This window comes from Cibotium barometz, chromosome 26 (genome assembly GCF_041138505.1).
Source record: "Cibotium barometz isolate CiBa-2024 chromosome 26, ASM4113850v1, whole genome shotgun sequence".
Taxonomy (NCBI): domain Eukaryota; kingdom Viridiplantae; phylum Streptophyta; class Polypodiopsida; order Cyatheales; family Cibotiaceae; genus Cibotium; species Cibotium barometz.
This window is the reverse complement of record NC_141071.1, coordinates 46,035,675-46,052,271: the sequence shown is the minus strand read 5'-3', so window position 1 is coordinate 46,052,271 and position 16,597 is coordinate 46,035,675. Positions and strand designations below refer to the sequence as shown.

The 16,597-nt window shown below is 44.2% G+C and overlaps 1 protein-coding gene across 2 annotated transcripts in view; it reads left to right on the top strand.

Annotated features, from left to right (window-relative positions):
• The window catches only part of LOC147624016 (magnesium transporter MRS2-2-like), a 95,659-nt gene that overhangs the window by 35,784 nt on the left and 43,278 nt on the right, over window positions 1-16,597 (top strand). For both annotated transcript variants that reach the window (XM_086820701.1, XM_086820700.1), the window contains exons 3-4: window positions 10,160-10,236; window positions 10,568-10,639. In XM_086820701.1, coding sequence (XP_086676827.1) covers window positions 10,160-10,236; window positions 10,568-10,639 — 149 coding nt within the window. The remainder of the gene's footprint in view (window positions 1-10,159; window positions 10,237-10,567; window positions 10,640-16,597) is intronic.

The following is a 16,597-nucleotide window of genomic DNA, read 5'->3' as shown; positions in this document are numbered from 1 at the left end:
CATAAACAGTCCCAGAAGAACTCTCAAGTCAGCCCAAAAACAGCTCCATAAACAGTCCATAAATCAGCCCAAAAACAAGTCGACCAGCCCTGTTCTTTTTCAGCAGCATACCAGCTGCTCATCTCATCAAAGACAACATCCCTGCTTACCCTCAACTCACGTGTAGCAGGGTTATAACACCTGTATCCCTTTTGCTCAAGGGAATATCCAATAAACACATATTTTTCAGCTTTCGGATCCAGCTTAGTTCTCAGCTCATCTGGCACATGCACATATGCAATGCATCCAAAGACTTTCAGATGAGACAAATCTGGTTTTCTGCCAGTAAACCTCTCTTCTGGAGTTACATCATGTATGGCTGCAGTTGGAGTCCTGTTCATGATGTATACTGCTGTAGAAACAGCCTCAGCCCAATAGCAATGCGGCATATTCTTCTCTTCCATCAATGCTCGCGCAATCTCAGCAATGTGCCTATTTTTTCGCTCAGCAACTCCATTTTGCTGCGGAGTGTATCTGCATGTAAACTGTCTCCGAATACCATTCTTCTTCAAGAATTCAGAGAACTCATTGGAGAAGTACTCTCCCCCTCCAGAAAGCGACCAGCCATCTAGCTGCCCCGGAAGAAGTCGACAAGCTGAAAGCAGCCCATAAATTGCTGTACGGCCAGCGCAAGAGAGAGGAGAGAGAATGGCCAGCAGAGGAGAAATGAAATGTTATATTAACGTCTTCAAAAGGCCAAAGTGACCTATGAGACCAAAGTTACAACCATGTGACATCTGATACACTGTCTAGAAAAGAAAAGAAAGAACTGAAGGTAAGTATCTAGCCCTACAATACATCAGTAGGGAGCATTCGGAAGCAGCAACGAGAGAGAGAGAGAGAGAGAGAGAGAGAGAGAGAGAGAGAGAAGGCTCCAGAGGGACGCGCTTCATCAAAAACAGCCCCAATCCCTTCTTTAATAGAGTCAACTAGCTATATTTGAAGTGCTTTTCCCTTTTTGTCCAAAATAGATGAACTTGCCCAAAAATATCAACTTTATGTTTTTCTTGGCTTGTACTCCAAGTTTAGCCCAAAAATATCAACTTTTATGCTTTTCTTGGCTTGATGCCCAAGTTTCTTCGAGGTGCCTCCTTCTGTCCACCTTTCGATGCCCAAAATAATAATATGTCCAGCCCGTCTTTAATGATATGTGAACACACCGACTTATAAACATTATAAGACACTTTGATGAATAAAAGCCCATGCTGCTCATGCTGTGTGGCCATCTCTCAGGCCAAACCATGCCATGAAAATGCTCTAGCTTTCTTCTGTAGAAAATCCCCGTTCACACCTAGGTTCCACTCAGTGTGTGAAACATTGGTCAAGATTGGTGAAGGGACCAGATGGTGACATGATCACACCATTTTGCTTTTGCCATTTTATTACACTAAACATACATGTCCACTCTCGGCTCCTTGATAGACAAGGCAAGGTAGTACCTTTATTTTGTCTGTAGGCTCCTTAAGTATTTGGCAATGTTTAACATGACACCTAGAATAATTGAAATGATACTCAAAGAGAAATTACTCTCAATGAGTCATCAAACCATGTCATTGGACTCTTCATGACCATCGCCCATAGATCCATTCACATCTCCAAATCATCCTGTCATGCCTCCTGATCATGATCATTTGTCACCATATGGCCGCGTGCCATCTTATTTATGGCTGCCGGCCATTAAGTTCACAACATGGTCATGACTGTCGGTCATAATTTCTTGATGACTACCTACCATTTCATACTCTATGGCTGCTCACCATAAAGTGCACATGGCTACCATGTCTCGGGGTGGCTTCTCATGATATTGTTAGAATGCGCAACGGAAATGAAGACAATTGCTATAGAGAGAAAAACGTAGATGAGAAAGGGAGAGAGAAGCTGTGTAACCCTACTATATTATACACAAGAAAATTCCGAATCATACAATGGCAAGTGTGGGGGGCAAGGGGCCATTTTATATGGCCCAGGTTGCTGGTCGGTCAGTCCAGAACAGGCCGACAGCACCATATATGCTCACGATGAGCAACAATAGCCCATGACCAGCAAGAAGCAAGTCGGCCAGTGTTGCATAGCAGGTCGGGTAGCAACACACCAGTCGCCTAGCATCTGATACAGTCGACATGCCTCCCACACCCAGAAAAAATGGGAAAAATATATGGAAAGTGAGGAAAAATAGGAAAACACCAAAATTGGGCGGGCACACCCACAACAGAGGCCCTGGTGTAATGTACAGATAGAAGATGACTACTAACACCCCCTCTCAGCTCCTGGATGTGGAACCAACCCCAGTGAGCTGGAGTGCTGTCGGAGCATAGCCTGAGGTAGAGACTTCGTGAAGAGGTCTGCCGCATTGTCCTCCGTTGAACAATAAAGAAGCAAGATGTTACCAGCCAAAATCTTCTCATGAACAAAGTGATATTGTATCTCTATGTGCTTGGTCCGGGCATGGAAGACCGGGTTTTGAGCAATAGTGATATAGCTTTGGTTATCGCACTGGATGACCGTGGGCTCCTTCTGTGGAAACCCAATCTCGCCAAGCAACCTCCGTAGCCACACAACCTCGCAAGCAGCACCACAAGCAGCCCGATACTCTGCCTCTATAGATGACAAGGCAATAGTCGGCTGTCTCTTGCTACTCCATGAAATAGCTCCTGCACACCGGGGGTAAAACTGTAGCCTGATGAAGATCTCCTCGTGTTTGGATCTCCTCTCCAATCCGAGTCACTCCAGCCTTGGAGTCGGACTCGGTCCTTCGTTTCCCCTCAAGTGTCGTAGAAGAGTCCAAGATCCTTCGTACCCTGCAGATACCGCAAGATCCGCAATCCTGCGTCCCAATGAGACTTCAAAGGCGTCTGCATGAACGAGCTCAACAGCCCCACATGAAAGCTCAAGTCCAATCTAGTGTTCAGCAACCAGATCAATGAACCAACCAGCTTTCGATACAGAGAGGCATCAACCGGCACACAAGGATCATTCATTGTAAGCTTCGTGTTCAGGTCCATCGGTGACGTGATAGGCTTGCAGTTCTCCATCGCAAAGGCCTCAAGCAGCTCATGAACATACCATTGCTGAGGGACAAAGAACCGCTTCTGGGTTTGCCAGATCTCCAATCCCAAGAAGAAGTGGAGTAAGCCTAAGTCGGTCATCTCAAACTCCTTTGACAAGGCAGCCTTTGTCACTGCAATGTGCTCCACATGACCGCCAGTGAGAATGAGGTCATCCACATAAAGGATGATCAACGTGACCAAACTGCCTTTCCGAAAGAGATACAAGTTAGGATTTGCAACTGATTTCTAAAATCCAATCCGTAGAAAGAAAGAATCAATCTTCTGATTCCAAGCCCTGGGAGCCTGCTTAAGACCATACAAGGCCTTCCGCAACCTGTAAACCATTCCCTTTGATCCTAGAACCTCAAAGCCTGGAGGTTGCTCAACGTACACCTCCTCCTGCAAGTCACCATTAAGGAACGCGGATTTCACAAGAATTTGATATACGGGTCATCGCGCTGAGAAGAGGCAAGGGCAAGAACAGTCCGAATTGTGGTCATCCTCGTCGCTGTTGGTGCAAAGGTATCCTCATTGTCGATGCCAGGCCGCTGAGCATAATCCTTAGCCACAAGTCTGGCTTTGTGTTTGTCCACTGACCCATCTGACGTATATTTGGTCTTAAAGACCCACTTGACACCAATGATTGACTGTTTTGACAACCTCGGAACCAACTCCCAAGTTTTATTCTTCTCTATGGCATCCAGTTTCACTTGCATGGCTTTCCTCCAAGTATCTTGAGAAAGGGCTTTCTTTACAGAAGTGGGCTCTTTGTCCCACATGATACGAGACACCAAAGCATAGTTTACCTGTAAGAGCTCCGTTGAATGACTTTTGTCACGAACTCTATGCGATCTTCGAGGTCTGTCCTTTGTGGTCCAGTCGGAGGGAAGCTCCATAACATGCGACTCCCGAAGGGTGTCTAACAACCACCTGGGTACTCGAACAAAACGCGGAGCCTCCTGCTGCTGCGGGGACTCATCTCCAGCCACAGGCTCAACCTCTTCAACTGACTGAGGCTGTCCAGCTGGAACAATAGATTGGGAATCATCATCAGACTCATCTGGGTCTCGAAGAAGTGGCGGCTCATCAATAGTGGAAGCTGGAACATGCTCATCTAAAACATCTCTACTGTTCTGCTTCGGGTCATACAACTTGTATCCTTTGGAAAGAGAGTTATATCCCACAAAGACAAGCTTCTGGGACTTCGAGTCAAGCTTCCCCCTCTGCTTCTTTGGAATGTGAACATAGGCATCACTCCCAAACACATGGAAATGGGAGACATGTGGTTTCCTGCCAAAATAAGCCTCAAATGGAGTCATCTTTGGTATTGAAGTCGTCGGAGATCGGTTGAGGATATGGACAACCGTAGCCACAGCCTCTCCCCAAAGTGGACGAGGAAGATCACGATGCTCCAATATCATCCTTGCCATCTCCACCATAGTCTGGTTCTTTCGCTCAACCACTCCATTCTCTGAAGGCGAACCTGTATTGGTCAACTCCCGCTTGATGCCATGTTCCGCACAAAACCACACAAATGCATTGGAAGAAAACTCTCCTCCTTTGTCAGCCCGAAGAGTCTTTATTTGCAATCTAGACTCTTTCTCCACCATCACATGCCACTCCTTGAACTGAGCAAAAGCTTGGTCTCTCTGGGAAAGGAAATAAACCCATGTGAATCTGCTACAATCATCAACAAGCAGCATAAAATACAAAGAACCTCCCAAGGATGGGGTCTGCATAGGTTCACACAAGTCAGTGTGTACCAACTCCAATGTTTTCGAAGCCCGCCTTGAAGCTTGCTTCAAAAAGATTCCTTGTGTTGCTTACCACGAATGCAAGAACAACTACGTCCTTGCCTGTTGCCAACATTTGGTAACCCAACCACCATATGGTCCCGAAAAGCTCGTCGCAGCGCATCTACATTCAAGTGGCTAAACCGAAAGTGCCACAAGTCACCGATCTGAGTGCTTGTTAGTGAGGAGAGTGTTGAGAGTTTGTTGATACCGTTCTCCACTCTGCCTTCCCATACAACCTGGCCTGTTTCTCTGTCCCGTAGAGCAACAAAATGCTCCTCAAACTTGGAAGCTAGTCTTGCAAACCTTGTGCACTGACAATTGATGAAAACCAAGTGCGGGGACGTAAAGAACACGAGAGAAATGCTCCTCCCCTCTGCCATCGGGAATGATCTCCATCCTGCCCTCACTATGAATCGGTATAGTGGAATTGTTGCCAGTAAAAGTGCAACTTGACTCCCGTTTAAGATCCTGTAAGAACTCACGGGAAGGAGTCATGTGCCTGGAAGCACCACTATCCAGAATCCACTCCCGAGTATCCCTGGCAGTGAAGCCAACTGCCTCCTCGCTCGCAGAAGATGAAGCATCTGTGTCCAAAATCTCCAAGTGCACAAAGGCTGGAGTCTTTGCAGCTGAAGCTGAAGCATCAACACTCTTCCTGGTACTTCACTTAGGACACTTTCTCCAATTGTGGCCTTTCTCGCTACAATCTTTACAAGTTCGCTCGGCCTTCAGTTTCTCATGGTCTGAATCGAGCTTCTTCTCAGAAGACTTCTCCGATGAAGACTTCCCTTTGCCCTTATTGTTGTTGTTACGGCCTTTCGACCGTTGGCCAATCAAGGCCTCAAAACCTCTGTCCTGTGGAGGGTTCGTAAAACGCTCTTCCTGGTCCAAGACCATAGGTCCAAGCTCCTCCCACGCGATGGTGCTGAGCCTGCCGTTGGTGATCAAAGAGGAGTAAAATGCTGAGTACTGAGAGTGCAAATGGGACAACAACGTGATGGCCATGTCCTCTGAAGATATCTCTTTCCCAGCTTGAAGAACCTCCTACTAAAGAGCCTGCAACTTGTTGATGTACTTCCGCATTGTCGACGACTTTGCATGATTCATCACCTGCATCTGTACTTCCAAGGATATCCGCTTCATGGGTGATACCTTGTTATACAAAGAAGCCAAATGTTGCCAAATCCCTCCGGCCAACGTCATATGCTTTATATGATTAATCACCTGTGGTGTGCAATTAAGGAAGATGAAAGAAGGGACTCAGGCATTGACACGATCGCATAACTGTGCCTGAGCCCCCCTTTCCTTCCGTATAGGGGTAACTCCCTGTCTTCCAGCTCTGGTTGTGGAACACCAACTACAATGAAATCAGCCAAGTCATAAGACTCTAGAGCGGACTCCATCATTACCTTCCATATGTTGTAGTTGTTCCCGTCCAACTGTTGGTCCACTGGGAACGTGGGGAGTGTAGGGATCTTCACGTGCTTCTCAGCCATCTCAAGCAAGTCTGCCATCTCAAGGGTTCACAAGGTCTTGTGAAGGGAGGGTGGGTGGGAAAAGAGAAGAAGAGGCTGCAAATAATATGCAAGGTGGCTGTCCAACGGTGATGGCTGCCTTCTATCCGATCTCCAAGTCCCGAACAGCCGAAGCAATCTCCAATCAGCACCTCAAATATGCAAACTCTCAAGCTCCCACTATCTCCAAGCTTCAAGCCACTTAGGGCTCTTATACCATGTCAAAATGCACAGCAGAATTGAAGACAACTGCTGTAGAGAGCAAAATGCAGATGAGAGAGGGAGAGAGAAGCTGTGTAACTCTGCTATATATACGCAAGAAAATCCCGAATCATACAATGGCAAGTGTGGGGAGCAAGGGGCCATTTTATATGGCCCAGGCTGCTGGTCGGCCAGTCCAAAACAGGCCGACAGCAACATATATGCTCACGACCAGAAACAGTAGCCCACGACCAGCAAAAAGCAAGTCGGCCAGGTAAACAACAGTCGGCCAGTGCTGCACAGCAGGTTGGGTAGCAACACACCAGTCGGCCAGCATCTGATCCAGCCGACATGCCTCCCACCTCAAAAAAAATGGAAAAAATATATGGAAAGTGAGGAAAAATGGAGAAACACCAAAACTAGGTGGGCACACCCACATCAGAGGCCTTGGTGTAATGTACAGACAAGATGACTGCCAACAGATATATGTCGAGCTGGTGGCACAAACCAGCTTCGTGGTAAGCTTTCCAAAGCTTACTCTATCGAGCCGCCAACATGGTGGGCTCCCCAAAACTTTCCAGAGAATTCACATGTTATACATGGTAAATCCCTACATATCCAATCTCCCTCTCTCTCATATGCTATACATAGCACACTCATCTTAAGATGTCTACATGGCTGTCTGCCATCTCAAGATGCCTGCTTGCCCACACACAAGATATACATTGTTGCGATTGCATGCTTTTGACCATCAATAGAATTCCCACAGTGCTTACAAGAGGGATAGGCTGTCTACACAGCCTTACACTCTGTTTTAAACCAAAAATGGTGCTAAATCGAGTGTTTGAACAGCCCCAAACATGAAATGTTTCATGGCTGCGACAAAGTAATTACTTTATGACAGAATGTCAGCCTAACATGTCTAGTATCATGTCCCAAAAACTTATTCACAAAAGAATGATATATTCCGATAATAATTTACCGAATATTGCATCCATGAAGCATTACTAGTAAGTATGCTTTCAACTGGCATGGTACTCCAGTGGTACTTGCATCTATAGAGTGCTCACAGCCTCTATGTTAGAAACTAATTTTCTTGTTGGGTGTGTTAGGGTATTCTCACCAAGGCATCACATCGAGTGAGAGGAGCTATCAAAAAGCTCTCATGATCGAGATACCCTTGTTTGTGAATAAGCACATATGGTAGCTGCCATCTATATAGTGATGAAGTTATCTGTGGAGGCATCATCAAACAAGAACAAAGCCTGCTGATCCTTCATTTGTGTCCCGAAACGCTTATGAAACCTTCCAAATTCAACGGGAAGATGGACGGAGAAGTCATCACCAATTGGACTCTCTAGATGACTGCCACATTGGCAGTAGCAGGTGATTCATATAATTTTCAGCTCCATTTGTTGTGTACGGCTTTGACGGGTGCCGATCTCTTGTGGTGGGAAGACCACCTTAGGCACCACTCTTTGACTTGCTGGGATGACTACCACAAGGTGGTTTTTAAGCAGTTTATTCCCGTAGATTACGAGTGTGAATTGAAGAAAAAGTGGGAACATTTTATGCAAAAACATGGCGAATTGATAGCTGACTATCTCGCTCGTTTCTGGAAGCTTTTGCTCATGCTACCAAGGACCGTTTTGGCGGTTGGAGGTTGAGCGATTTGTAGATGGTTTGAAATGGTCTTTGCACGCATACGTTTGTGCACATCAACCCCATGATCTTTCAGATGCGGTTTCGAAGCATACTTTATTCTTCCAATAGCTATAGTTGGTCGTGGAGATAAGAAGGTGAGAGAGGCTATTTACAAAATGGGGCAACAATTGAGACGTTGGGGAGTTCCAGGCTGGGACTCAACAGAAGAGGCAGCAGAAAGGCAATGACAAGGGTAGCCAACAATCCAAGGTTGGAGCTTTGGAATGGTCTATTCCATATTATTTTGCAATGATTAGGAGGTATGGTGAGAATATTCTAGTTTTCTCTCTCATGGAGTTACCCTTTTACTTATGCACACACTCTAGGCCTCTAGTGGTGCTTTGTTCATATGTAACCAATGTCCTCTACTCATGGAATCTTAATGGAGTTTGCCCCTTCTTTTGGCTATTGTGTAGTATGTAAGTAGTTGACTTTTGGTTTCATTTTTTTTTTCATGTTGTTATGTATTGTGCAAAACATAGTTAATGATGATTAACGCTAAGCAATAGAGATTAATGCTAATCACATGAACAAAACTGACATACAAAGAAGGAGAAGAGAGACTCTTTACCTAATTTACTCCTACTGTATATTACTAAATGAATGAGTAATTACAATTATTTGCAAAGATCCAAATCAGATCTGAGCCTTGAATGGTATGCATGAACTAATTCTTATTGCCCCCCTCTATGCATTATTGGAAAACATTGATTTGGAGGTGAACGATGCTGATCCAAATGTCATGGCTGCATGCCCTTGGTCTTGGCTCTCTTGTCCTTGGTCTTGGCTCTGCACCCCTATCTTTGAATGCTAAGAATGACCCTTGACGTGGATTTATATAGGGATTTTGATAGCAAGTCGTATTTAGGCTGGCTAGCCCTTTTTAGGCTTTAAAATGTCATGAGAAATGTCATAAAATGTGTTCATATTGTGCCCAATACTTGTTCCAACGTTTTGTGCGTATTTTGGGCACCTATAGGGCTGTCAAAACGGCTCCAAATTGCCCATATACGGCCTCCTAACTTTTGCTCTAAGGAAGGGATTTTGATAGCAAGTCGTATTCAGGTTGGCTAGCCCTTTTCAGGCCATAAAATGTCATGAGAAATGTCATAAAATGTGTTAATATTGTGCCCAATACTTGTTCCAACCTTTTGTGCGTATTTTGGGCACCTATAGGGCTGCCAAAACAGCTCCGAATTGCCCATATACGGCCTCCTAACTTTTCCTCTGAGGAGGTGCAAGGAATAATTATGTCTACGTGGCACAGGATTAAGGTGTGTGTGTGTGTGACATGCTACATACCACTGTGCCTGGTAGCTCACATGTATTTCTATTTTCTCCTAATGGCTCCATCTATAATTCTCCTATTAATTAGTCGAGCTTGGAAAAGCTTGCTCAATCAGTCCAAGGTCTAGAATACCCTACTAGACCTTAGTGTAAGCATTAAAAGAAAACTTGCCAAAACTTGGATTTGAACTCATGACCTCTTATCAAATACTAGACACCCAATACACCCTTTTTTTTTTGGGGTAAAAAGCGTTGTTCTATTACTTCACTCTACAAGGAAAGAAGCCCTAAAAAGTGAGGGAAACTTCTTCAAGATCGGAAACAGAGGAAAAACAAGACTAATTGCAGCTGGTCCATCTGTTATAGTCTATGGCAATCATATAGAGATTGGCACAAAGACTGGCGGAAATATGGGTACTTGTCAATGTATGTAGAGTGAAAAATTAGATGATTGCGGCTAATCCAGAGTGTCACATACACGCACGCATACACGATACAGACATACACACATGTGCTGAAAATCCTGCTCCTTGGAACTCGATGAGTTATCAAGAACTTTGTTTTTTTGCAGATATTGGTGAGAATGGAGAATGTGCGGGCACTAATTTGCAAGAACCATTGTTTGCTTTTTGATGCTCATCGCCCACGGTTTACTTCTGTACTCGCCTCTCTATAGATGCTCTTTAAATGTTTCACGTTCATTGTTGAGTTTGAACACTGTCATCTTTCCATTTATGGATTTCACACACCCCAAGTAGTGTTGCTGATTACTAACTGGTACTTTATTCCAGTCAAATCTTAGAACACGTACGCATGCTGTTTCTGGGTCCCTTCTCACATGAGCCAGCCACACACACATGCACACATACACCGACCCACATAGGAACACACATTTTGGAAGCTTTGTGTGAATGTCTTGTTAGCATTCACTTTGGTTGCCATATCAACATTTTCTTTTTGAATGATGTAAACTCTGTAGAAAAGGTTCTTTCAAGTCACCACTGGTTGAGGGAGATGCAGCGAAACAACATCTTTCAGAGTCATCACATCAGTAAGTTCTCCTTATTTGCATAAACACACAATGTTGATGTTGAAGGTTTGTTGATTTATCATTAGTTGATGTTTCTTTGAATTACTGAAGGCGCCCATTAATGCTCACAAAAAAACTTGGCGAGTACCAAAGACATAAAAATATAATGCCAAAGATAGAGATTTTTTGGGAAACCTGTGCTTTGTTCCATTGGTGTGAGGTATAGCGACTACTAAGGTACATAGCCATGTCATATGTGTATGAACCCCTCCTTTGCAGTGTTAAGTCCACCCTAGTGTAATAAGGCCTGCTATTGAAGCCTGCAATCAGTGGAAAGACTTGAAACATCTCTCTTAGTAAGCAGTGCGTCTACCCATGAGAGTGCGCACTCTTTCAAACTCAAGCAAGCAACTTATACTCGGGTGCTTATGAGAACATAAACCTTTTTTTTTGTTTTTTCCCTCCTTTGAGGGTTCTGAGCATGTACATCTAGTCCTTGAGTTGCTTTTTTTAAATTGAAAGAAGGATCTCTTTCCTTGGGAAAAAAAAAACAAAAAACTATTCTTTGCTTATTAAAAGCATTATGAGGACCAGAGATGCCTGGGTCTGTACCTGCTGGAGCCTCACCGCCACTGGGAGACCATGCTCAGGCGGCACCTAGGGAGTCAGAGCTAGCAAGATGCCTCTCAGATATCCATTACAGACTTGTTCAGATTGCATTTGCACCAGAGAGTACCATCCAGGCTTTACAAGGTCTGAGGGATCATACAGGACAGAGACTACAACCCACCCGCTTGCGAGATCCTTTGGCCCCACACACCCGTGGCGTCATGAGAGAGCACGGTTCCTCCTAAGAACGAGATGCCCCTGCATCCAGGGATCCAGGCCTTCTGCCTATCCCCTGTAAATCCAGGTTATACTCCATGGCCATGGGCACATGGGATGCAATCACAGATCTTCTACGCTCGATTACGCATGAAGTTTTTGCTTGTATGCATATGTGCATATACTATCATTGGATGAGATCTATGTCCCATGCATCCCGCACTTGGATGCCACGTGGCCATATTTGTACAGCAAGTGCAGGTGCCAACACAGCAAGGCCGTCTAGGAAAGATTGCCCAAATTAAGCAAGGACCTCTCCCCAAGCTTGGGAGGGAAAAACACAATGGGATGGACCCATATCAAGTCAGCCACTTTCAAGAGTGATACTTTTTTCAATGTAATAAAAGAAGAGAAAATCTAAGCTTTTACAGCTAGATCTCTTTGTTGTATATAAATAGTGATAGAATAAAGAGAAGTTTTGTTTCCCTAAAATAAGTTGAGTTATATATTCTACAGAAATATACCACCTGAATGTCACCCACCGTAGGGTGCAAAGAGCTCGAGATGAGGATGTCTCCAATTTTTTGAAGGGGGGAAGGATGTAAGATACCTCCTATTATTTTAAGGGGAAAAAATTAGACTTATTTTCATCATTTATTTTAAGAGGAAAAGATTAAAGAGCAGGGGTGAGAGACCATGAGAATATTGATTTGGATAACAAGCTTGAGAAATAAGACTGAACTGGCTCTCTCTCCTCTGTCTGAATCATGTTTAAATTAGCATCTTGTTCTTAATCAAGCTTAGGGCTATGGATCACTATAGGAAGGCTTCTGCACATGCAATAGACAAATTCTTATACTTCTCAGTAGCTCTCGTAGATATGCTCAAGGGGATCAAGACCCATAGGCAGCACATCCACGTGACTCCCGCATGGACTGCAAGCTTTCAAGGACCTCAACGTTGCTTTATAGGAGGCCCCTTGTTTAGCACTTGCCTCGTGGGATTATCCATTCCAAGTAATCACCGATGTGAGTAACATCGTCGTTGGAGCTTACTCATCGTCGTTGGAGCTGTGTTACAGCTGAATGGTTGTCCAGTAGTTCTTATGTCTTGTAAGCTGATTCCTGTACAGAGGAATTACTCAGCCTATGATCGGGAACTCCTAGCCGTGATTCAAGCCCTAAAGCATTGGAAACATTTTCTATATAGGTGTGATTTTGAGGTTTGCAATCATCAGGCTTTGCGCTAGTTTCAGATGACTGGTAGCACCGTTGGAGACAAATCTTCCAGCAATTTGGCACCACCATTGGAGACAGATCTTCGAGGCAAGGCCAACCCAGTGGGGCCGATGCATTATGAAGGAAAGGAATAGTTTCCTACATTCAATCCACCCAGATGGAGCACCTGGTGTAAGACTAGATGAGCTGAAGCACAAGTACGCGGATTGTGATGAATTCGGTACTTAGTGGGAACATGCATTGTATACCACATGACCATGTCATTTCTTGATACTGGATGGTTGGATTTTCTACAAAAGCTGACTCTGTGTCTTGAAGTAGTTTAGGGTAACTATTCTCCACGACGCCCATGACACCATCACTTGTGGACACAAGGGCATGAACTCGATGTTGGAGAAAATCGAGAGGCAATTCTATTGCCCATAGGCAAGATGTGTTCACGTATGTGCCACATTGTCCTATTTGTCAAAAGGTGAAAGTGTTGAATGGGAAGAAAGCGGGTTTGTTACGACCATTGCGAATTTTGGATGGTCGTTTCCAAGATCTCTCTATGGATTTTGTGACAAATCTGCCTCCCAATCTAGGTAAGCGTAACACACAGTGTTTAACGGTTGTTGATTGTTATAGCAAGCTCGTTATGCTTATTCCTTGTAGAGCTAATAATGTGACTGTTGAAGATGTTGCAAAACTTATTATCCGGCATTGGTACTCAATTGATGGCATACCTAGGACCATTGTATCAAATTGTGAGATGCCAAGTTTACCAGTCATTTTTGGAGGGCATTGTTTGATAATTTTGGTACTTTTCTAGTTTATTTACCCATAGATGGACGGGGTTAGATAGAGATTTACAATCAATTGGCATTCAACGTGTTGAAGTGCTATGTCCATGGAATAATTTTTGCCTTTGGTTCAAGCTATTTTAAATGACTCTTTTTCTTTAGCTATTGGTAGGACTCCATGTGAGGCAGCGTTTGGAAGACCGTTCTAGTTTTTACTGATTAGGACATTGTCTTCAATGTCCGACACTAACCGCGTGACGGAGACTTACCAGGACATTTTTAAATCTCTGAAAGATAGGTTGGCTAAAGCTCTGGAGGCCTATTCTTGGTAGGCCAACAAGGACAGAAGGGATGTGAAATTCATTGGTTTTATCTCATGATCATGAAACAAAGGTTGAAACATGTGGGCAAGTGATGTCCAAAGTTATCAGTTTTTGGAGTTTCAGACCTTTTCCCATTCTGAAGAAGATCAATGGGGTGTCCATGAAGTTGAAGTTACCTTCTAGTCGGACGATGCATCATGTGTTTCATGTTGCTTGGTTGAAGCACTATGCCAAACCTCCTCCCACAGATGTTGAAGATGAACCGGAACTTGATATCGTCGACAAAACTGAAGTGATGGTTCCATAACAGGTTCTTTTGCATTGCTTCAAGCATGGCTCCGGCCGTAAAGAGCGCGGACTCCTCACAAAGCTTCGGGACCAAGGGACGCATGAAGCGGTTTGGCTTGATAAGAACTTCTTTGAAGATTATCTTGCATTATTGACGGACTATTTGGAGGCTATGCAACTTCCGTCAAGTTAAGGAGAAGAGGATGTCACGTGTATCCCGCACTTGGATGCCACGTGGCCATATTTGTATAGCAGGTGCAAGTTTCTTAGTGGCCCTTTGTGAGCACTTGTCCGGGACAAGTTAGCTAGGGATCCACTGTAGAGGGTCATGGTCAGGTGTGCATGTCCTTCTTGTCTGTCACCCTTTGGAATGATTTAGAGGTGTACTAGACATTTATTAGGCTGCCAGTCCGATGCATGGACACCATGTTAGGTGAGGAGATGGACTCTATAGAAGTCTGTTTGAGGGTTGTCCAAGAGATACCTAGGCCTTTGGCCACCCCGAAGTTTGGAAGGCAGTGTGAGACCCCACGAAGCTCTGTCAGCCAGCATCAAAAGGCTCATATACTACAAGTGCTCAGCATTTAATGCTTATTTTGCTAGTCGTGGGCTGATGAAACAGGCTGACAGCTTTATGAGCAAACTGACCAGCCTATGAGGGCCTATATAAGCGATGGGCAAGGGGAAAGCATCTCAGAAATGTGCAAATGCTACATCCACGGGCTCAAGGCAAGGGAAGTAAAGGTCCAAAGCAAGGTGGAAGGTGTAGACCAAGGGATTCATCTTCAGGCTAAAAGCAATCTCAGCCTAAGGAAGACAATCCAAGCCAATTCAGTTGTGGCTATTTACAGCCAGAAATCTGTTCATTCTACTCATTCAATAAAGCAAATACACCATACGTGGTGGGGGCCCTTCAGAGAACATTCGGGACCCAATACTGTGTATTTCTTTTTTTTTCTTTTTCGTAATAAGGAGTTGTATTAAAGAAACAATGTACAAAGGCCACTGGCCTACATAAAGCTCAAGTAAGAAAGTGGGGTCACAAGGCCAACATGCTAGAGTGAAGAAGTGCCCTCAGCCCAATAGAGCCGTCGCGTGCAAATCAGCCTCATCCATGGAAGGGCTGAATTCTCTGTAAGGACTTGTACTGGTACCATAGAGGAAGTTTGCCACATCAAAATCCCGCGCACTCGTCCAGTATGTCCTCGAATCCAAGGTAGTTTCAAACGTACGAAACGGCATGAGTTTAGTATGTGGTATAGAATGTTGCCGACCGATAAAGTACGTCAAAAATGTTACGTACTTTACAATGCTAAAATTATATATATGTGTGTGTCTATGTGTGAGAGATTGGTCAAGAAAGCTTGAAGTCTATATCTAATATCCTTTTATAGACAAGGAGTGATGTGTCAACACATGTCATATTCTAGCATTTCAGCCTATCTAAGAATTTCAAAATTAGCACTCAACATAAACAATGTCTAGACATACCCAAATACACCATGATTGGAATTTGGCAATTCAAGTACATAGTAGAAACAAATGATAAATCAAAATCAAATGACAATGTCACATCTATTTGATGCCATGAGCGGAAACGGGCTATACAAAGTGATATGTATGCATCGTGTGGGCTTCTGAGAAATGGATACTTTGTGCAATGTTAATGACCAGGGTGTCTGCCAAACACCGCCTAAAGCACGACTCATTTTTCGCAGAAGAATGAGGGAAAGTATGCCTTCCCCGGGCTCATCTATGGCCGGCTAGATTTGGAGAAGGAAATGTATGAGGCTATGGAAGCCTGGAAGAATGACATGTATGCATACATGAGGAAGGAGTTGCATAAGGAAATACTAACGGAATTGCGGGCTGAGATGTATACGGCACTGAAAGGGGAAATGCAGGCCCTCTTGAGAACAGAGGTGAATGTAATTATATTGCGGTGTATAAAAAAGTTAGTGATGCAATTGCTGAGGTCGAATCCTGCAAAACTAAGATGGAACATAATAAATAGAAAAAAAGACATGGGGGAAGAAACCAAAGCACAAACGTTTTTTAAGTTTGAACTTTTGGAACCTACATAGAGGCAAGCTGGCATTGAAGTGTGGAACTCAGCATTGGAGCAAGGAACAGTCCTCAACATCAGCATTCAGCCTATTCTTCTCATCCCGAGAAGGATATTCATCTAGGACAGCATCATAGATCTATTTAGATCTCATTGTAACCCATTCATCTAATATAGCTGCATTGCATTGCATTGACACTGTCTGTCTTTTCTCAAGCATCATTAAGTGCAGTTTAGTTAGCCTAAGTTTGTGTTTACGATGGTCAAATCCCTCGCATGTCACAAAGGGCCCCCTAGACTTCGGGTGCGGGCTGAAATTTGGGCCATGAGGAACTCCTTCCAAGGCTCGCCATTGGGAAAGAGTCCTCTAACAATTAGCTTGCCCAGTAGGGCATGACTCTGAATAGCAGGGTTGATGATGCCAAGCTCCCCTCTACGTCATGGTTGAATAATCACCC